Source organism: Petaurus breviceps, unplaced genomic scaffold (genome assembly GCF_028583685.1).
Source record: "Petaurus breviceps papuanus isolate PSGF00001 unplaced genomic scaffold, PetGlider_PUasm1.0 80, whole genome shotgun sequence".
Taxonomy (NCBI): domain Eukaryota; kingdom Metazoa; phylum Chordata; class Mammalia; order Diprotodontia; family Petauridae; genus Petaurus; species Petaurus breviceps.
Window position 1 is genome coordinate 6398935 of NW_027186540.1, and position 13784 is coordinate 6412718.

At 38.7% G+C, this 13784-nt stretch overlaps 1 protein-coding gene across 5 annotated transcripts in view; it reads right to left on the reverse strand.

Moving 5' to 3' along the window:
* The window catches only part of LOC138176002 (FERM domain-containing protein 4A), a 416847-nt gene that overhangs the window by 352711 nt on the left and 50352 nt on the right, over positions 1-13784 (reverse strand). The window contains exon 1 of one of the 5 annotated variants that reach the window (XM_069106682.1): positions 8479-9025. The exons of 3 other annotated variants lie outside the window; for them this stretch is intronic. In XM_069106682.1, coding sequence (XP_068962783.1) covers positions 8479-8637 — 159 coding nt within the window. In that variant the 5' untranslated portion in view covers positions 8638-9025. Of the gene's footprint in view, positions 1-8478; positions 9028-13784 lie in introns of those variants that run through there. One more of the 5 variants, XM_069106687.1, reaches the window with a different exon arrangement.

The window sequence follows — 13784 nt, forward strand, 5'->3', positions numbered from 1 at the left end:
AGCCCCCGCTTTTGGATCCTGACTATCTCTGTGGGGAGGAGAGAATAGAAGGCTCTTCTGATTTCTAGGAACTGTCAACCTTGTGACCTACATTTTTTCAGCCCCCAAACACACAGGAAATTTGAACCCTGGGATTTCTCCTGCTAGCAAAGACATCAAAATTACCTTCCTACAGTCTTTCAGGAGCTGCTTATTTATTTCAGATCCGATTTCTCTCTGAGAGTGCTATTTTAGAGTCTCACTGGGAAGTCAAAGAGGCTAACAATAGTTAGAATAACAGTAATGATGTTAATATAACTTTGGGGGCAGTTTCTTTTTAAAATGCTAGAGAAACATTCTTTTTTCTTTTCTACATTTGCCAGAAAGTTCTGAAGGCATGAGTATCATTACATTTGGGAAAATACATATACATATATATATACATATTACTTATATGTACATACACATACATTTATATATTTATAAATAGAGAGGTAGGTATTTATTCACTAAGTTGTTCAAGGTCAAAGTACAAGAATGATAGATCTAGGATGAGAAAGTAGGTTCCCTGAATCTCACACAAGGGGTGAATCTCCATCTTCTCTCCCTACATGTTCCGTGAAATACTCTTTGTAGGGCACAAAAATACCCTCTGGGAAGTGACTCAATTCTCAGGAGATCCTATTGCCTTCCCTTCTCCACTGTTGCATGCTTCTCCAATGCTGCATGCTTCCAAAGAAATGTCCACCCAAACAAACCACTGTCATGGCAAATTCAACATGTCTAAAACTGTACACAAGGACACACAGCACCATGATGCTGATAATGCTTTGGTCATTAATAATGAATAATAATGAATTAATAATAGAATGAAGAGCTTTTGGAATCAGTTTGGTTAGAAGGTAGGATGACATGAGCCAGCAATCGCTTGAATTTCAAGAGCTTCAGAGATGCATTAGGATAATGCAATTAACAGAGTTTGACAAAAATTAAGAATGCTAAAAGACTTAACTGTTGTTCAATCATTAGGATTTCCAATAGTTTCATTTCTCATAGGCTATAGAGCTAGAAAGGCTCTTAGAGATAAATTTTAGTTCAACCTCCTTACTTTGTAGGTGAGAAATTGAGGCCCAGAAAAACCAAGTCACTTGCCTGAGGTTCCACAGTTGGACAATAACAGAGAAAGCATTTGCACTTAGGTCTCTGATTCCAAATTCGCTGCTCTTTCTACGATATCATGGAGTCAATGTCTTTATACTAATTTTATTAACAGAAAAGGTAAGGGAAGAGTGTTTGAGATATAGAGAGACCTCTGTGGAGATCATTTTGGGGGGGAGCTCCTCATGTAGATGAAAGGGCCAGAAATAAAATTTGAGTAGGAGTGACTTTCTTACTGCTAGTAATACTTCAATGGCTCACTGATGTCATTGGTCCTCTTCAAAAAATTAAGGATGAACAATGATCTTACTGATAAGAGTTGTTTCACTGTTCCTGTTGTAAGCCTTTATCATCTCATTCAATTCTTGTCTATATTTTCCCACATATTCCCTCACAGAGGATCCACTCAACTTTCTGGAATCCTTCCTCTTGGTCTTCTGGATTACCAATCATAGAATTGCACTGTTAAACTTACTCTATCCAAAATACTGAAGCTCAATCAACTCTGTAGACTCTGCAGAGGTAGAAGTTTGTTCCTCCACACCTTGCCTTCATCAATAAAATTGTCAAAAATCTTCATAGAGAGGGGCAGCTAGGTGGCTCAGTGAATAGAGCACCAGCCCTGGAGTCAGGAGGACCTGAGTTCAAATCCAGTCTCAGACACTTGACACACTTACTAACCATGTGACTTTGGGCAAGTCACTTAATCCAAATAGCCCTCCAAAAAAACCCCAAAAAACCCCAAAAATGTTCATAGAGGGAGAAAGTTGTGTAGTGGACTGAGTGCTGGACATGGAGTCAGGAAGACCTGGGTCACAATCCTGCTTCAAATATTGCAAAGTGGCATGACTCTGGGCAAGCCACTTAATCTCCCTGTGCCTCAGTTTCTGTATCTATAAAATGAATGGTAAAATCAATCTCAATGACTTCTAAGTGCCTTCTAACTCTCAATATATAATCCCACAATCCTTATGATTGCTGTGACATTTCTCAATGTGCCTTCTGTGTGAAGATAAACAGTAAAAGCATAACTCAACATTCTTAAAATGAACAAGAAAAAAACAACAGCAAAGCAGCTTTCAGAATGTTTCTAAGAATAATTTAAGAAGTGGGATATGTAATATGTTTTATTAAATCTGGTCACATTAGGGAAGAAAAACTCACAAATATGAGTTATGTTTACAATTCTATCACTAATGGTGATCATGAGTTAGTCGAGACTTTATGTATCATTTATGGGTCAATAAATGAAGGCTTGGACTAGGTCTGGGCCACAAAATACAAGATATCTGAAATTCAGGATTAATTTTGAAAATTTTAATAGCTTGTTATCTGACTGGTCAGTTCCTTTTCCTACTATATACTTCTGGGATGATACACTTATGCCACTGCTTCTTGTAGGAAAAATCGCTTTTGTTAATAAACTACCCCCTACTTATGCCTGATATGAATCCCTTTTTCCTGCCCCTTCAGTTACTCATAATTCTGGATTATGTCGATGGGATGAATATGTAGCTAGAGAAAGAAATGAGTCAGAAGAGAAGGATGTGAAATTGTTACACTTTTAACTTGTGAAATACTCAGAGATCTATACTTGGAGTTCTTAAACTTTTTTGTGTTGTGGACCCCTTTGGCAGTCTGGTGAAGCCTATGGGCCCCTTCTCAGAAGAAGGTTTTTAAATTCATAAAATAAAATATACAGAAATGCAAAGGAAACCAATTGTATTGAAATATAGATGTCAAAATAGTTATTTTTTTTTAAGTTCCCAGACCCCAGGTTAAGAATCCCTGATTAGAAGGAGACTTTTAGTATATTGGATTGATCCTGAAAAGAGAAGATTGTAGTGGCTACCACACTGGCATACCCAGGATGAATGCTAGCACAGGTTCTTAGATCTGCTTTACTAGGAAAGATAGCTATTTAAGGGGTCAACAATCTTTTTAAAATTATATTCACTAGTTCAGGGGGAAAGTCAGCACCCTGAACTTCAGAGAAAATACAAGCAGAGAAATAAAGACCAACAGACAGGGCTCTGACTGCCTGAATCAACTATATACTTTACATACATCCCTGGATAGAGAGAGTCTTTACATCTGAGCAGTCAGGGAGCTCTGAACATGTGGCCACACAAAATTGCGACCAGGGAATCACAAGATTCTTCTCATAAGTGAGCCCCCAAAGCAAAACCAACTCAGAGTATATATACACTTTTCAGAGCCAGAAAGCATAATGACCCTCTTGACTCAGTGCCTAATTAGAAATTAACAAGTGTGAAAGCCTTCCTACAAGCAAGCCTCCCCTAAACAAGCTTCCCTTAATGGACTCCACCTTAGGGCTATTAATGGGCGGGGAAGATCTTAAATCCCATTAACATTACAAGGACATAGACAAGAATTACTCAATATGAAAAGGCATGGATGAGTTGCAATCTGCTCTGTTGGAAGGAATATTACAAATCTGAAGTTTTCAACTACAGTAAGTATTGAAGATAATAAGTAATATGACTAAAAAGAAGACTGAATTTTGCATCAGGGAGATCTGAATTTGAAACCTGCCTCTGAAACATACTAGACATGTGACAATAGGCAAGTCATTTAACTCCGTGGTATTCCCAAACAATTCTTTAAAATTCTCTGTTACTGACAAGTTAAAGAACAGAAATGGTGGACAGGATTCTATGCCAGGAGTTCCAACCAAATCAAAGAAATCTCAGGCCAGTAAAGGGTACTTTCTCCACCATTGCAAATTGACAATTTAATAAAATGTCTGAGATTTACTGAGGTCAAAAATGTCATTATCCTGCTGCCAAACAGAGGTGAACCTTCCCAAATTTAGCTGGGCTGATCATTAGATGGCATATACTTCATCCTTGGTCTGTGTTGAAGTCTTTCCAGGTTGGTAAAATTGACAAAACTTGTAGTCTGTAAGCACAGCCTTTGCAAGCTAAGGGAGAGATACCTTAATGCTAAGCTGAGGCATAGGATTTTAGAGGCCAAAGAGGGTAAAAGAAACAAACACTTAGACTTGACAGCAAAAGTGTAAACAGTTCTCTAATGAATTTGCTAACTGTTTTTCCCCATTGCAGGCCTTTTGTTCTTTAGTCATGACAGCTGTTATGAGCAAGAGTGGCACGCTCTGTACCACTTGGCATGAAGACATTAAATAATACAAAGTGCATTTTTTGTTACTTGTGTTATATTTGAAACTATTTGCCATCATAATGAAATGATAAAAAGAGAATAGCAGAAATCATGAATTAACAATTGAAACTCAACTTCCACATGTGGAAACATCTGTTCAAATTGTGGCAAGAACCTATTGGTCCCAGATTGGCCTTACTTTTCATTTCAAAAAACACAAATCTTTCATGGAAAGTAAAATCATCCTTGCTTTTGAAAGACTGCTCATCATCTTCATTGTCATGCCAATTAAATAAACAGTTGAAACTGTTTTAAATAAATAGGGTACAAAGAGATTTTTTCCTTTTCAATTCAATCACCATTTATAAAGCATCTACCATGTAAATAAATAAATAACCCCCCCTCCCAAAACAAAATAAAACAAGAAATATCTACCATGTGCCAAACACTGTGTTAGGTGATAGATGTATAGAGAAAAACAAAATAGCCTTTATTTTCTAGGAACTTATTGCTCTACTCAGAGGGGAATGAGATGAACACAGATAACTAAATACAAAATATACATAATATATGACAATTCTAGGTGAGTGGAGGAAGAAATTATAATTGAAAATTAGGAAAATCCTTTGATGAGCTATATCACTTGAGATGAACATGGAAGTGAATGGTTCTGAGGATAAGTAAAATTCATACACAAAGCTTTCAAACAGTGGAGCTCAGTAGACCAAAGAATCCCAACCCAGAGAAGAGGCAAGTTATGCTGAGTTCTAAACCTGGTATTTCTATTGCCTCTGGAGATAAGAGCTTACAAGAGGAAGAGACGAAAAGAGTATAATAGCATAATTTCTTTAGAGATGATATGTCAAGAAGGAAACAGTACATAGTTAACATAAACTCAGGATCATGGCTTAGGAATATCTGAAAGCACTTCCAATGCATGATTGTTCCAAGTTTCTCTATAAGGCATGGGGAAAACTAAGGTATAGCCTTTTGAATGATTGGCTCTTTGTTTCACAATAAGCCAAGATCAGAGCTGGGTATAAATGAAAGAAGGAACATATAAATAAAATCCCCAAGGTAATGATATTCATGCCATATATAGCCATTGACCTTTGCTTTCTTCCTTATAATTACCAGAGGGGCAGGATAGGATCAGTGTATGCAAGTTATGGGAAGACAGATTTTACTCAGGAAAAGAAAGGACTCCTGAGCACTTAGAGCTGTCTCCAAAATGGAATGAGCTGCCTTTTGAGGGTCAAGTTCACTAGAAGTGTTTGGTCAGAAGCTAGATGGAGGGTGTAACTTTTTATTAATAGAAAAAGATGAATACATCCAGCTTTTGCCAAAAAAAAATTCTAATCCCATTTTGCATATGTGACACATGTGTTTCTAAGTCTTTGGGGCCAGAAACAACTTATGGCAGGCCATTACTTCAGAATGCTGATATTATTTATTTTATTCTTCCTTATGCTGCACAAACTGAGGGGAAGAACTGTCAAATTGTTTGTGTGGGCCAGTGAAATTTTGAGTAACCATCCTCAAGTCTAAAATATTTAAGAACTGTCTAGTCTCCTAGAAGAATAGGCTACTTTGTACATGGCACCTGGCATTTAATTACTTTGGAGGCATGAGGATGGTTCTGGGGATGAACAAAACTTATATACAAAGCTATCAAATGGCAGACCTCAGTGGACAAAAGACTCCCAAGCCAGAGAAGAGGCAAGCTATGCTGAGTTCTAAACTTGGCTTAGAACACCATGACTCTGGGGCCAACCTTTGATGATTCAGTTCTTCTCTCTGTACTTCCCTGTCTTTAGTCTGCCAGAAGGGACCTCAGAGAATATCCAGGTCAAACTTCCTCATTTTAAATATGAGGAAACTGAGTCTCAGGAGGCTTATGTGACTGGCCCATGATCATAGAGAAAGTCTGGGGGCACTGGACCCAAACCTTTTGACTCCATAACCAGTGTTCTTTCTACTACACTATTTTCCTCCCCTGTACCCTGCTTCCCCTTCCTCATTGGTGAATGTTAGGCAAAGAAGTTCTTATAAAAAACAGAAGCCATAGAGCCAGATATGGGAAGAAATATATTGTAACGTCATTAGCAGAAACAAGAAAAAAAAGGGGGGGAACTGAGACCCAAGGTTGCTATTGAAAGACTCCTCAGCATGGGGGGGAGCATATTTATAACATAATGCCTTGCTCATAGTGATTGCTTAATATGTATTTATTAATTTGAATAGTGAAAGGCTCAAAAAGAGTCTCTTCACATGGAGCTATCTGATACTTTTTTAGATCCACCAGAAGACTTAGAATTCTACAATCCAAAAACTAAGGGACCAGAAAGGAAAGAAGACACACAGAGGGGAAAGGCTTCTAGAGGCTTCTAGGTCATAGATTTATTTAGAGCTGGAAGGAAAACTTAGAGGTCATTGCATACAACTCCCTCATTTTATAGCTGGAGAAGGGAGATTAAGTCACTTTCCCAGGGTCATACCACTAGTAAACAAGGAAAGGTAGGCTAAGGCCACTGAACTTTCCTGCATGGGCAGGGAAAGCCGGTTGTCCCAAGTGGAGTAAACTCCCCAAAGGGCAGCCTGGCAAACAGTGCCCCAAGTGAAGGGATCAATAAACCCCAAAGCGGGCAAGCTCAGCCCCATGGTACAACCATTGTTGGAGGCCATTTCTATTACCTCCATGTTGGCTTGCCACTACACACTTCTAGAGGGACCAGCAGTAGCTTTTGCTCTGTGGAATTTTCCTAGGGCGGAAGCTGATACATCGCTACAAAGGCAGGAAAGATAGAGGCAAAGCCAAACAAAGGTTGTCCTACTTAAGCCTCTGGAGCTGTCCCTTCAACACAAATCCAAACATTCTGTGGGGAACTGGTTGGGGGTTGGGGAAAGAGAGAGAATTATTTAGCCATTACTGTTAATTAAGGGATTTGGCACAGGCCACATTAAGCTTAAAGATACAAAGACCAGGCAGCCTGTTTGGTTCCAAACATCAAGGTGATCTGGCTCATAAAGAGGGATGGGTCTAAAGCTATTTGAAATTATTTTTTATGGAACAAGCCCACTAGGTAAGGCATTCTACCACTCAAGGAAACCTCAGCACCAGAGACCAGGAACATGTTCCCCTCCCCTAGTCTTTCAGATAAAAGCAAAATCCTATCAGAACTAAAAAGTTCTAAGTCAAGGGGTTGGTAAACCCTTGTGGGGGGGGGCGGTGTTTGTAAAATTGTGTAAAAATTTTTGACAGCTGTGTTTCCTTATGATTGGTCTCCTTTGTGTTTTATTTTGTGCATTTAAAAACACTATTCTGAGAAGAGCTACATAGACTTCACTTCACAAGGTGAAGTGTCCATGACACAAAAGTACAATTACTCCTGCTCCAAGGTTTCCTGAGCTGATGTCAGTGGATGTATCCTGTATCCTGGCTACCTTTTAAAGTTCTTAATGTCAAACAGTCTCAAAAACACCTACCTGGGTTAATGATGTTTCCTTTCCCCAGATGAACTAGGCGAAGCACAAAGGGTAAATGTCCATTTTCAAAAGTTACTTTATAAATGAGAGAGGAAGGACCCTTCCCAAATTCAAGACTCTTCAATCTTGCCTTCTTGTTCTAAGGACTCAAGGAAATATCAACAATCTCCCCTCATCCGTTTTGCTTCATCCTTCACACCCTAGGGATAGGGGTTGAGCCTATGATTTCATTGATAAAGAGAATTCCCAAGTGAGGGAACTACCTTACTAATGCAAGTTGGCACCTTCTCTCTAACTCATTGTCTAGGAGAGTTACTTAAGGCCCTAAGAATTTAATTAAGTGACTTGGTCAGGGTCACATTATCAGGTTGTGTCAGAAGAGGACTGAAGCAGGATTTGGCTGTAAGTCCAGCACTCTATTCATTATGCCATATTGCTTGGATACCTCATAGACTTTGTAAAAATAACAGTTCTACCAACACTCATAACTATCCTCATATAGGTGGCATAGGCTCTCTCCTCTCCTCTCCTCTCCTCTCCTCTCTCTTTCTTCTCTCCCATCCCTTCCTCCCTATCTCTCCCTCTCCTTCTTTCTCTCCCTCTCCCTGTGTCTCTGTGTCTGTATCTCTTCCCCACCCCCACTCCTTTTCTCCTCTCAACCTCCTCTCATCTCTTGATGTTTGGAAGAAGTTTTAGAAGACAGACAAATCCCACCTGGTAAACAGCCCTGGAGATGCACCATGGTTTCAACATCAGTTGCAAGACTCGAATGTTTCCAGCTCGGCAGGTCCTTAGTGCCCGGGCAGTCAGGTTCCACACCAGGCTGTCCCAGCTATATAAAAGGTCTTCAAAACTAAAGAGTACAGCAGCCATGCCAGCTATGTGCCCAGTTGTACCTCTCTCTGATCCCAAGCAACAAACCAGATGACTGGACTTCTTAGGAACCACAAGGTTCAAATGTCACAGTGTTTTAATCAAAAAAGAAAAAAAATGCAGCCAAAATAAACTTTGCTCCTTCTTCCTTAACCTTTAACCCTCCTCCTCCCTACCACCACTAATCTTTAGGGACTGTTTTCCCTCAGGGACTGTGGAATGACTTCTTAAATCAAGATGCTTTTCTTCTACCCCTGGGAATTACCAGAGACAAGGTGAAAATATCCTCCTCTAGTAAGTAGATAGTCACACATCCCTCCCTTGTGGAAGACTGATGCTTACTCTCAAGCTGACTTCTCAGCTGGCCACAGCAAAACCCAGAAAAGAGCTAAAATCCAAAGCCATCACTAAGTTTTCGAAGTGCTGGGATTCTTTCCAAGGGGAGAAAGCAGAGGGGAAGAAAGAAAAAAAATTGCTGTCTCTCTCTGCCAACATTCCCAAGACATTCCATGTCTTTACTTAACCCCTTCAAATTCAGCAACCTAAGGCTGTTTTGCAAGGACAAAATCATGTTTAAATTATGAGAAAACCAGTCTCCCCCCCCCCCCCAGTCTCCAGCCTCAGGAGGCACCATGTGTGATTTAGCAAAAACAGCAGTATATTTTTTGGATATTTTGCAAGTTTGGATTAGTACAGAATGAACCTAAAGAAATGTTATTGAAAGACTAAAGCTCAAAGTTTTAGAAGGAGGTGATGAAAAGGTGGGAAAGGCTTCATAGACCTTCGTATATGTCACAGGCCATTTTCAGACAAGTCTTTTTACTATTTAGGAGGATAGGCTAGCCATATATATAGGATACATCCATGAAAGAAAACTCAGTAAAACTCTGGGCTCTGTGATGCTAAGCATGTGGTAGTTGTTCGTGATGACAATTACAAGACATTTTATATGGTTTTACCAAGCTTCAGAAGTGCTGCATCCAAGTCCTGTATGTTACAACTTTGATCTATGGGGAATGGAAACTTTATCCCATAATATGCAGTAATAAAAAAAAATCCACTGTTTTTGCTAGTGGGCTACCTAGCTTGGTATATAAAATAGGGATATGCCTGAAAGACCAAACAAGTAATAAACCATATCCTGGAGGGGAAAAAAAAAGCAGGAATGGAGAGGGGTTAATTGCTTCTTCATACACTCATTTTGAATATGGTGTCATTAAAAAACCTATCATGTTTTCCTTAGTATGCTTATGAGCCTTCTGCACGTTCTTTGCTCTATCTCTGGGTCTCAGACTTCACATAAAATTCTCAAGGGTGGATGCTATCACATCAATGACATTTCATGATTATGAATAGAGGGAATATAAAAAAAACTGGTTCTAAAAATAGAAACTCCAGGTTTAAATTCCCCTTCCAATACTTTGCTAACTATGTGACTTTGAACAATTAACTTAGTTTCCCTGGGTCTCAGTTTTGTTGTTGTCCAGTCGTGTCTGACTCTTTATGACTCCATTTGGGGTTTTCTTGGCAAAGATACTGGAGTGGTTTTCTCTTTCCTTCTCCAACTCATTTTACAGATGAGGAAATGGAGGCAAACAGGGTTAAGTGACTTGCCTAGAGTCACACAGCTAGTAAGTGTTTGAGGACAGATTAGAACTCAGGAAGATGAGAATTCCTGACTCCAGACCCAGTGCCCTAGCCACTGTGCCACCCAGCTGCCCTCAGTTTACTCATCTATAAAATGAGATGGTTGGACTATGTGGTCTCCAAGGTTTGTTCCAGATTTAGATAGATGATCCTAATGTGCCATTATAAAATCATGGGTATGATTTTAAAACAATGTCCCTCCAACTAATGTCTTTCTTCCCCTTATCGTGTTTTTACACTTTCCATGTTCTTCTTCAAGAAATAAATGTTATTTCCACCATAAAACCCATTTTAGAGAGTTGTATTATTTAGCTATAAAACACTGACCCAAGGCTAAAACCATGTAAGGCCTCAGAATTATATATTGTTCTAGTTCCCTAAAACCCCTGGTGGATTCATTTTAGTTTTTAAAAGAAAAATATAATTTTTAAGTTATTTACAGTTTCCCCATAAACTCAAAGACTACTTTTATACAATTTTTTTAATGCAAAAACAAACAAAAATCCTCCCAAAAATACAATGTGGAAAAAGATGGATCCATTAATGTTAGCTAACTGCTTTGGTATTTTTGAGGAAAAACAAATAATGATACAGTGCAGTTAACTACTGTATGTGTGCCCTGAGCTCATTCCATACATGCTCTAGAGAATTTTGGCTATGAACCAGACTCCTATCAGAAAGCATGTAATTATGGGACAGATAGGGATATTGCTAAAGGAGATGTTTTACTCTATTGATTAAATAATATGACTTTCAAAAAAGCCTATTTCAATATGTATTTAGCTGATAGACTGGAACAGGAGTCCCTTTAAGTCTAAAGGTGCCTTAATACATTAAAAAATTTTGAATACAAAATGCATTTATTTCTGAGGACAAAAGTGCTGGTTCAAACTCAATTGGAATCTGCATGACTTTTGCAGAATGGGAAAGCTCTCTAAAGGGATTCTTTGTGTATTCTTAAATTTGAAGTTCTTAAGAGGGGTCCTCTCTGATTGTATTTCTGGAAATCTAACATACTCCTATGGCTACGCATGGTGAGAGTGGCTTTGCCAAAGACACTGCCCCATTCTCCAGGGAAAAGTCAGGACCCCTGAATTCCTTCCTTTGCTATAGACCCATAGAGAGGTGATTTACTCAGACAGATTTTCACAGGGTAGCTTAAGAGAGAGCTGCTTGACCAGGATAGGTGTGCAAACAACAATAATTTATACTTATAGAAAGCTTTCGAGTTCTCCACACATTTCACGGATTTTATTTCATTTAATCTCTGCAATATGGTGAAGAAGGAAGAAAGAAAAGGAAAGAAGGAAGGAGGGAAGGAGAGGGAGGAGCTAGAATAAGAAAGGAAGAAAACAAAGGAAGGGAGAAAGAGAAGGAGGAAAAGTAGGAAGGAAAGAAATAAACTTTTATCAAGCAGCTTTCTGATAGGAGTCTGATGCTAACCACTTTACAAGTATTTCCTTCAATTCTCATGACAACCCTGGGAGTTAGGTTAGGGGTGGGGAATCTGTAGCCTTGACACATATGGCCTACTAGGTCCTCAAGTATGGCCCTCTGATTGATTCTAAAGGTCACAGAATAAATCTCCTTAATAAAAGGATTTGTTCTGTAAAACTTGGACTCAGTCAAAAGGCAGCACCCACAGGTTCTACACTCCTGAGTTAGGTGCTATTATTTTTCCTATTTTACAGTAGAGGAAACTGAGACAGAGATTAAGTGATTTGCTCACGGTCATACAGCTAGTAAGCACCTGAAGCTTGAGTTGGTAGGCACGAGCACCTAGCTTATGGACTGGGTGTGCTAACAACCAGTTCCTGTTACCATTGCTTCTTCCCATTCCCCTTATAACTGAAATTTATATAAACCATGTTCTCTATGCATACCTGTGATAGGTTAGGTGATATATCCAAGCTAACAAAGTTAGTTGGGATTGACCTAAGACAAGGACTGTGGGTTTTTTACTCCATGTCCAATGCTCTTTGGGCATAACAGTGACTTGGCATTCACCTCTCCCGACCTAAACACCTTCTGAGCTGAAAACATCTTTTACTGTCTCCATCTTTTCCTCATCACACTTGGAAGATCAAATTTCATAAGCCATCTAACTATTTAGAAGCTGAAGGATAGAAAATGGAAGGAAGGGTAGTTTCTAAAAACAAACCAAAGTAAACCAAGAGACAGAGCTTGTGCTAATTAATAGAATGTCATACACAAGCTGGAGATAAACAATCCCTTTTCTTCAAGGAGATTGTTGTCTAATGGCTGATACTGAAATACTTTTAATCAAAACCCAAGAACACAAGGACTGAGCCAATTAGTTAATTCATTAAACATCCACTGTATGCTCTGGAAAGTTATACAGAAAAAATGGGCTCACAGATGTAGAGTGATAAAGGACTTTAGAAGTCAGAATGCCCAACCCTGACAATTAAGAGATGAGGAAATTGAGGCCTATTGGGGAGAAATTACTTCCCAGTGGTCACACAGGTACTAACTGATAGGGCCAGAATTTGAATCTGTCTTCTGATTCCCAATCCAACACTCCCTTCCTTACACCAGACCTTCTCTGGATATGTTCTGTAGATCTCTGAGGGTCTCTGAGACTCTTTCAAGGGGTCCATGAGGTCAAAATAATTTTTGTAATAATACTAGGACATTATGTGCTTATTAAAATACTATTTGCTCTTCTGATTATATATCTGTGAAGCCAGATTTTCTTCATAAACTTCAACCAAAACAACATATCTCAACAGACTGAATGCAGAAATATACATGAGAATTCAGCTGTCTTCTATTAAGCAAGACATAAAAGAGATTTACAAAAATATGTAAAATAATGCCACTCTTCTCACTAAGTTTTTGGTTTTTTTTGGAAAAGTTCTTTTCCATAAAACATGCTATTTACATAAACATATAATGGATTTATTGTTATCTAAAATAGATATTTTTAAAATTTATCAGTTTTAATTTCTCATATGGTAAATATCAATAGACAACCCACATAAGCAAAAACTCTTTAATTTTAAGAGTGTTAAAGGAGTCTTGAGGTCAAAATTTTGGGAATTGAGTCTCTACACTCTACTAGAAATAAAAACCATGGTTCCTTAGTTCTGTGAATGGGAAGAGAAGCTGAAAAACAGTTTCTGGAATTAAGAAAGGCAGCAATTCAGGATGATTATTGGTGTAGGGAAGTTTCTGACCCTCTATAAAGGGAAAGAAATAAGACATTAAGTAGTCATGGGATGCCAACCCTCCCATCTACCCCCAACAATCTCTTCTCCCCTTTATATGTGTTCACCAGAATGAGTCAGTCACCTAATTATCCCAAGCTCCAAATGGGTTACTTTCTGCTGTAGAAAAGGAGTGAACAGCTGTGTGTTGCTGGGGCTGGAAGTGGGGTTGGGTGAGAAGGTCTGAAGGCAAAGTAGATTTATCTCATCCATTACAAAATTGATTCCACCTCATGGAAAATACTCATCAGCATCCTATGAAAAGATTAG